At 46.2% G+C, this 8801-nt stretch overlaps 1 protein-coding gene across 1 annotated transcript; it reads left to right on the forward strand.

Moving 5' to 3' along the window:
• Positions 1-1586: 1586 nt before the first annotated feature.
• Positions 1587-7504, forward strand: LOC104566430 (ovocalyxin-32). The gene is made up of 6 exons (XM_088530441.1): positions 1587-1817; positions 4276-4338; positions 5174-5348; positions 5938-6074; positions 6879-6941; positions 7051-7504. The coding sequence occupies exons 1-6, from the start codon at positions 1587-1589 to the stop codon at positions 7207-7209; spliced, it is 828 nt and encodes a 275-aa protein (XP_088386567.1). The 3' UTR covers positions 7210-7504.
• The last annotated feature ends 1297 nt before the right edge of the window (positions 7505-8801 follow it).

Below are 8801 nucleotides of genomic sequence, written 5' to 3' on the forward strand. Positions count from 1 at the left end.
GCCATAAGCTGCTCTGCTTCAGTCTAAAAGGAAAAAACAAAAACCAAACCAAGAATTTCCATGATTTAGTTAGAAAGACAAACAAATTGAATAGCTGCACATTTTCTATTACTCACTGAAATTGTTTGAATTTGCTAAAAAAAATACTGTCTTGTAACTCAGCTGGTATCAGAGAATAAATTACTATTTTATTTTCCTAACACAGCTCCTGGAGGAGTGCCTGTGTACTACACAGGTCAGACAAACTGGGGATGAAGGCACAAATGCTAAATCAAAGAAAACGGCAAAAAAACATGTCTGTAGCGCTGCCTGGAACCAATCACAGTTTTTGGCAGCAAAGCAATAGCTTGGATGGGTTACGAGTGTAATCAGTAAAAAATGATGGAACGAAGTAGCGTTCCAAGCAATGCTGGCCTGCGCCTGGCATAGGGAGCCAATCCCGCAAAGCAAAGGTTCCTGAAGGGTAAGACTGAAGAAACCTGCAGGAAATACTCCTGCCACCTCAGGATGTCACTGAGATGTTATCGGTGGTGACTGGGGGAGTTTTCCTGGGAAATCTCACCTGGATTGTCCTCATTCTTGGTCTTTCTCTAAGGACTCACCTTCATGAGGACACTGCTGGGCTCTGTCGGGCTGTCCCGTGCCCGTCCTTGCCCCTCTCTGTCCACATGACTCTTGCCACGCAAGGCGGCCAGGCCGGGGGTGACGGGGACAGGCTCCTTGGGGCACCTCTGCACCCCGCTGACTCCTCCTGATCCCTCTGCTGCCCCTCGGGATGCCTGGTCCCCCTTGAGGGCCCCCAGATCCCCTCACACCCCAGCTTCCCTCCTGCCCCGTTCACCCCAAACCCTTCAGGATGCCCAGTCTCCTTCAAGGACCTTCAAATCTCCTCATACTGCTGGGGTCCCCTCTCAGTTTCCATCACGTCGCCCATGGCTCCTCTCACACCTTGACTCCCCTCACATCCTCCTGTTCCCTCACGTCGCCCATGGCTCCCCTCACACCTTGACTCCCCTCATGTCCCCTAGTTCCATCACGTGCCCCATGGCTCCTCTCACACCTTGATTCCCCTCATGACCCCCGGTTCCCTCGCGTCCCCCATGGCTCCCCTCACACCTTGATTCTCCTCACGTTCCCTAGTTCCATCACATCCCTCATGGCTCCCCTCACACCCTGACTCCCCTCACGTCCCCCATGGCTCCCCTCACACCTTGACTCCCCTCAGGTCCCCCATGACTCCCCTCACACCTTGATTCTCCTCACGTTCCCTAGTTCCATCACATCCCTCATGGCTCCCCTCACACCCTGACTCCCCTCGCGTCCCCCATGGCTCCCCTCACACCCTGACTCCCCTCACGTCCCCCATGGCTCCCCTCACACCCTGGCTCCCTCCCGTCCCCCGCAGTTCCCCTCGCAGGCTCCCGCGTCCCTCCCGCCTCCCCTCACACCCCCGCTCCCTCCGGGCCTCCCTCCGGCGGGGCGGAGGCGCCCGGGGCGCTTCCCGGCGCGGGCAGCGAGGGGCAGGGCCGCGCCGGGGCCCCTTATTAGCGGCGCCCGCGGGCCGCGCCGCCCCAGAGCCGCCCGCCATGGAGCCTCCCGCCGCCATCGCCGCCCTGGCGCTGCTGCTGCTGCTGAGCGCGGCCGCGGAGCAGCCCGCGGAGCAGCCCCCGGCGCAGCCCCCCGAGGCGCGGGCGCTGCCCCCCGGCGGGCGGCTGGCGGCGGCGGCGGCGCGCGCCGCGCTGCACTACCTCAACGGGCGCGCGGGCTCCCCCGCGGCGCTGCGCGCGCTGCGCGCCCTGCGCAAGGCCGGCGTCAAGGTAGCGCGGCCGGGCCGGGCCCGCGCGCGGGGACACGGGCGGGCGCCGCGCGGGGCAGCGCTGTGCAGTGGGTGCTGGTGGGGTGGCTGTGCGGGATGCGTGTGTGTATGCGGGTGTGCACGTGCACGGTGTAGGTAATGCTGTGTATGTGCATGCATCCATGTGCACTGTGCATGCATATGCTGCGTGTGCATACATCCATGTGCACTGTGCATGTATATACTCTGTGTCTGCATCTGTGCACATGCATGTATATGCGGTGTCTGCATATATGCATGTGCACTATGAATATATATGCTATGTGTCTGCATATACATAGTGCACATGCATAGACACTGACACATAGCATATATATTCATAGTGCACATGCATAGATATATGCACGTGCCTACAGATGCTATGTGTCTGCATTTATGCATGTGCACCATGTATATATATGCTATGCGTCTGCATCTATGCATGTGCCCATAGATGCTATGTGTAGGCATCTATGCATGTGCACTGAGTGTATATATATGCTATGCATCTGCATCTATGCATGTGCACCATGAATACATGTGGTGTGGGGTATATGTGCCTGTGCACTGTTTAGATGCTATATGTGTATGTGTGCATACACGCTATATGTGCAACATGCGTGTATGGATGCGCATTGTATATATATGCATGTGCACTCTGTGATGTGTACTGCACATATGCCATACGCATGTCTGCATGTGCATTATGTATCCTATATGTATGTGCACTGTAAATGTTAAAGGTGTGTCTATATGCATGTGCATTGTAAACAAGTTATAGGTGTGTGTGTATATATATATGCACAAGTGCCCATGCATATATATTTGCTATATATGTGCATATATACACACGCACATGCACTGCTGCTTCAGAAGTGCACGTGTGTGTGTGTATATGTGCACTATATACGTATGCACGTATATGCTCGTGCGTGTTAATGCTGCCTCGCAGGGAGGAGGTGAAGGTGCTGCCGGCTCCGTGCCGCGCTCCGGGCGCGCGGGGCTCGGCGCGTCACGGGCAGCTCCGTTCCCGAGCTGGCTCGTGGATGCCGGGGTCACGGACCAACTCCAGGCGCGGCGGTGGGAACTGGAAGCGGGGCTGGGCTGTGTCCGGCTGCCGTCCTTGGCCTCCCCGCTCCCTGCGCAGCGCCATCGGGGCCAAGCGGCGGCTTCCTCTTCAGGAGCCTCGGGATGAGATGTTACAAAAGTGGAGCGAGTAAATAAGCCAGTTTGACCTTCTATCTGCAGTATACAACTAGTGTATGTACTAAGGCAGGTGCTGGGCTGGTGGCCTTGGCCTCAGAATTAAACTTTGTGATTGTTTTGCTATTAATGGCTTCCTGGCGGAAAGTATGATGGGAGCAAAAAGGTCTGACTTTTGATAAGTAAAATATGCAGACATTTGCTTAGGATTTTAACCTTCAATGTCGTGCAAACGGCCAGAATTACCCTACTATTTACTTGAAGAGTGTTGTTTAGAAAGCAAGCAAGCTCCCAAATCAATGCTGTCCCTGGAACACGGCAATTTCACCTAAAGGCACACTTTGAAAGGCAGCTTGCATTCTCCCGTAAAACGCATTTTCTACATGCTCCCTGACATGTCCCAAAGCAGAAAACCTGTGTACCAAAATACACTGAACAAGTAGCGTTAGAGTCACTGAGAGTTGGAGAATAGAAGCAAGAAGAGGTTGGCGACAAGGGAGACCACCTTTTAGTAAAGCAATGGATGATGTGAAAGGAAGAAACTTTCAAATGCTGAAGTGATTTGACTGGTGTTATCAGAAACCTTACCTAATAAATCACAGTATAGCATGGAGAAAAGATTTACTTTGATGTACGTATGAGCAATTTAATCAAATGACAAAAATATGCCAGACAGCTTACAAGCAAATAGTGGTCTATAAATGTGAAGTCACTGCTATTCTGTCACTGACTCCTCCCTGCCAAATGAGTATACAAGTTGCTGGAGGACTGACTGATGAAGAGCAGATCATCCAAATACTTTTTTGAAGGCTGTGCTTTTGCCCTGTTAAATGATACCCTGATCCTGTTCATAGTAATTATTACTTTTCAGGACCAGTATTGAAAACAAGCTTGTTTCAGCTTGCTAGGGGTCAGAGCAGTCTGTGCAAAATCAGAATTAACCAAAGCAAAATCAGAATTAACCAAAGCAACAACCAACACAAAAACAACCAGCACAACCGCCAGCAGCAGCTGTCAGCCACAACCAACACAAAAAAGGTTATTTGTTTTCCAGTTGATTCCCATGCCCCCAGATACTACTTTCAAGCTCTCTTCGTCCTGCCTTTGCCCTCTTCAGAACACGGGGCGCTGATATACGTTACCGCAGTGCTGCCTGCACCACGTGCTCAGCAGTAATTAAGTTATAGTAATATGTAAGGCTGTAGTTACAGCGTGGACAGAACTCCTCTCTCTTGCAGAGCATCCCAGGAATTGGTCATAAATACTACCTGCAGTTCACTACCGAAGACTACAGAAGCAGGGTAAGTTTACAGCCCAACTGTGTCTTCCCCGACAGCGTGTGTTAAACCTCAACGTCTGTAAAACAGGGTATATTTAACTGCTTCTCTAAATCAGTCTTTCTCAATAAAATGACTTATTCTTTGCTTTTACCTGCTTGCACAGCACGGGCAGGGCTTCCTCTTGCTATCCACGCAGCGTTTTGTCTGATCCCTTCTCTGCCTCCGTAGTGGTCGGAGCACTTCATGCGGTTCCCTGCGTTGCTCAGCGCTGCGGGAGCCCCTGCGGGCACCGCGCTCCGGAGCTGTCACATCCTGCTCCTTGTCCCCATGCAGCTCCCGCTGGGTCTGCCAGGACAGGAATAGACACTGCACAGCCTCTTGTCTTTTAGCAGTTATAACCCCCTCTCCAGTCATCCTCTCAGCTGCCATTAGCAATTTTATGGTAAGCATCTGCTCTGCCCTTACACACACGTCTTCTGAAACTCAAATTTCAGAATTGTAATATGAAGCATTACATTGTTTTTGTTCTATGGCAGATGTTTTGTATAACAAAATCAGTCAATGTTGTTATCAATTGGTATCCTTTCCTAAGGACTTTCAAACATATCCCCAAGATGATTTAGTTTTTCTGCTACACTTGCTAAATCACTTTTTTTAGTCTTTCTTTAACCCATTTCTGAAAAAAAAATCTTCTAAAAGACTGTCTGTGATCCTCATAGTTTCCTACAAAGAATCTCATATAGAAATGTATGTATTCTATGCATATGTTTCACATGATTGTATCAAGAGCTCTTTTTAAAATGTGCTACACTTAAGCCTTGATTGGTAATAACAGTTTGAAGTTGTACCTTTCTAGGAGAACGTTGGGAGCTGCCTTGCTACGGTGCTCTTTGAGAAGGGAAACTCTCCGCCTGCTGTCACTATCAACTGTGTAGACAGCAAAGATGAGAAGCAAATCCAAGAAGAGGACAACAAAATTTACCAAAAAATAAAGCAACAAACCAAACCAATAGTTGCAAATGACATTCCAGGTATATTCCCTCAAATAATCTTATGCTATATCAAAGACTTCGGGCACTTTTAAGAATGCAAGGGAACGTGCACGTGTTTTAAAAAGTAGGTGTATTTCCACAGCAGCACCCTAAAACCAGGACTAACTCTCCTCCTCCCTCTTTCCCTCCCCAAAAAGTTCCACCTTGCCAAAAATCCTTGGGGAGAAAAACGCCTGCTGGGTTTAGCAAGAGTGTTAGTCAACTGTTCAGGATTTGAGAGCAGGCCTATGCAAATCTATATTCAATTAAAACTCAAGCAAACGACTGCTTTAACGCACAAACCTTCCTCCACCTATGGATGGGAATTCACAAGGGATGACTGAATTTTCCCATCCCAGAAATAGAGGGCCCTGGTCTCCCTTTTCCTCCTGCGTTGGGGGGTCACGAATAACGTCCCGTGATACTTCCAGTTCCCTCCTGCTTTCGTCCTTCTGCAGCCACGTGAGTTTATCAGCGCCGAGGGAAGAGTTATGAAGTGTTTCTGCGCCACGGCGCCGGGCTCTGCGATCTATCATTTACCTGATGAGCAGGCAGAATTCATCATTTTTATATTATTTCTCCCTTTCAGACAGCTATGGAAATATTGAACCTGCCTTTGAGCCAGTGTGGGCTTTGGCTGTTGTTGGCAGCAGCAAAATAATGTGGGAAAAATCAACAGAGAACTTGAGTTACTCCATGGCACAAGTCAAGTCTGCAAAGCAGTGGGTAAGCCAAGTCCAAATTACCAGTCTGCCTTAGAGGCGAACCCTGTCCACCAGGCAAGAGAAAACAAACCAGCCAGCCACAGCTCACATGTTCTGCAGCATCTGTGTGCTTCCAAGATCCGAGTGGTTTCACATAAAAGTATCTCCATCAGAATGAGTTATGAAGTTATTCAGAGCTTGGTAGAAAAATATTAGTCATTTGGACAAAATGCTGTTCTGTTTGCATGAGCACATCAGTTGGCTTCTGCAGGATTCATCAGAGGATTTACACATGTGGTCCTGCAATTCAGCACCCCCATGCTAAGTCACTCCCACTCTTTTTTACTTTCCTAGCATCAATTTAGTATTTGATACAAGTTCTCTTGGGAAGCAAACTGCACAGCTCTTCCATATAGGACTTTTCAAAGGTTTGTTTCTGTGTCAGTCACCTGTGAGCTATAGTGTGCTTGCTTTCTATTCCCAGGTTATTCAGAATTATATATTTTTAGAGAGATTAATAGGATTCTCACATTCATTCAAGTGTTAACTTAAGTAACTGGCATCTGAATAAGCCTAGTTTCACAACAGAGCACAGTCAAACTGCAAAGCCCCACTCCAGTTAGTGTCCTCAGAGTCTTGGCACAGGAATTGTTCCCAATTCCCCTCCTCTCCACACGCAAAAACATATCTTACCATTGGCATCTCAAGTCTCTTTTTCTCTCTCCTCCTTATTAGGCTAAATGCACTTAATTAATCAGAGCAGATACTACACTTCAACAATATAACATTGTGGTTTTGGTTCCTTTTTCCTTTGTTACCTGTCCAGATAAGGCAAGATGATTTTATTGAGTTTGACTACACTGTCTTACTTCACGAAATTCCAACACAGGTAAGAAAGCATAGATGTGTAATACCCACTTTCATCAACAGAAAAACTACAAAAAGATCATAAAGATAACTTTTTTTTTTCTTTTCTTTTTCTTAAATCTATTACCCAGGAAATGATTTCATGCCACCTGCGTGTCATTTGGCTTCCTGGTCACCCTCAGAAAGTAAAGTACTTCTGTGCTTCAGAGAATCAGTGGTTTGAAGAGACATCTGGAATGGAATCTGGATCCGCTGCTGGAATTTCACAGGAAAAAGAAGAAAATTTTTGAGATGATTTTCAGCTTTGTATATTAAATGGGAGGACCCTCGAGTTAATAAATCCAGAGTTCTGATAACTTTTCTACACTAGTCACACTTCAGTGACTTTAAATACTTTCACTAGTCTGTTCCAGAATGAATGTTTGATTTCTTACATGGTAAAAACTCACACATTCTAGAGATCTACCTAAATGAATTTTGCTACTATATACATTCACAGATATACATGCACAGGCTGATTTTATGCAACTAAGTGAACAAAGTTAATATATTTGGATAAAAATCTTGAGAAAAAATATTACTCTGTCACTATAAGAAATACTTGTCTACTAAATCTTCTTTTTCCATTTTTGGATAGATATATTATTTGCTATTTTTTAACTTAAATCTCCAATAAAACAAGTATCATTACACACAGCAGAGGTTGAGTTTTCTTTTATGACTCACTGGCCCAAGTCCTGCTGGTGAACAGCAATTCCTGCTTAAAAAAGAAACAAAGTTTATCCTCTTGTATTGGCAAAGTCAACTGAGAAAATACTGATTTAAGGAAAATGTGGGGTTTTTTTGTCTCTTCTCTGTCCACCACCAGTCTACGACCCCACAAGGGAAGTGTTTGTCAAACATGCAGATATTGTGTCTTTTTGTCTGTCTGCAGGATGGGTGGAGATTTTGCTGCAAGCTCCAACGATGATGGACTGAACAGCAGACAGATAAAAATTTCCACGCTCGGGTTTGGCTGAGAACAGCCTGGTGTCACAATATCCAGTCAATCAGATACTACATTTTAATAACTGCCATGTCTTTTACCCATCTTAAATACAACAAAGTCTTACTGCAAGAATGTGTTTTTGTCCTTTCACATCAAATTCTCCATTTTGGGCTTAGGGCAAGCACACTTCCTCACCTTTGCTCTCTAAGATAACGCTAAACTATTTTGACTTGTTGCTTTCTTTCCTTAACAATTTCTATCAGGATAAATAAACCCCAGGTACTAAGTATGCCTTGCTCTTGGAAGCAGGCAGTGGTCTCTGCCTTCTGCAATGGTTATTTTCTTCTACAACTTGTAGTACCCTGGGCTACCAGTGATGTGTAACCAGTAACGATGATTTAAGTTATTTGAACACAACTAGAAGATGGTTATCTTGTGTGATCTGATAGCCCAAAATAATTCAGGCATTTTATACAACTGTATTTCTCTTCCTAGACTTTTACTGATTGAAGCTTTTTATATCAGCACGTAACATGTTAAAATAAACTCAGTAAAACAGCATTTCATACACTGTGTTTACTTTTGTGCTGGCAAAACATGTAATCAGAGCTTTTAATGACAACTTCAATAGGAAACTGATGATTAAAAATTTTAAAGAATTTAAACAAGAAAATAGTACAGTAGTTTCGTACTTTGGGGCTCTATTTTAGCAATATAATTAGCTACAAGGTTAGTTTTCTTACTAACAAAGTACGGTTTTTGCTACTGCTTTCCAAGCCCAGAACAGAGAATCGTTTGTTTCCAGTTTGACAAACCCGTGTAACTTTGACCTCGAGTAAGCAGCACAAGTTTTATCTCACTTAAGAAACTGCACAATCCTAACTTCTGGAAAAG

Source organism: Tinamus guttatus, unplaced genomic scaffold, assembly GCF_059628265.1.
Source record: "Tinamus guttatus ecotype Peru unplaced genomic scaffold, ASM5962826v1 Tinamus_guttatus_pri_ptg000376l, whole genome shotgun sequence".
Classification (NCBI taxonomy): domain Eukaryota; kingdom Metazoa; phylum Chordata; class Aves; order Tinamiformes; family Tinamidae; genus Tinamus; species Tinamus guttatus.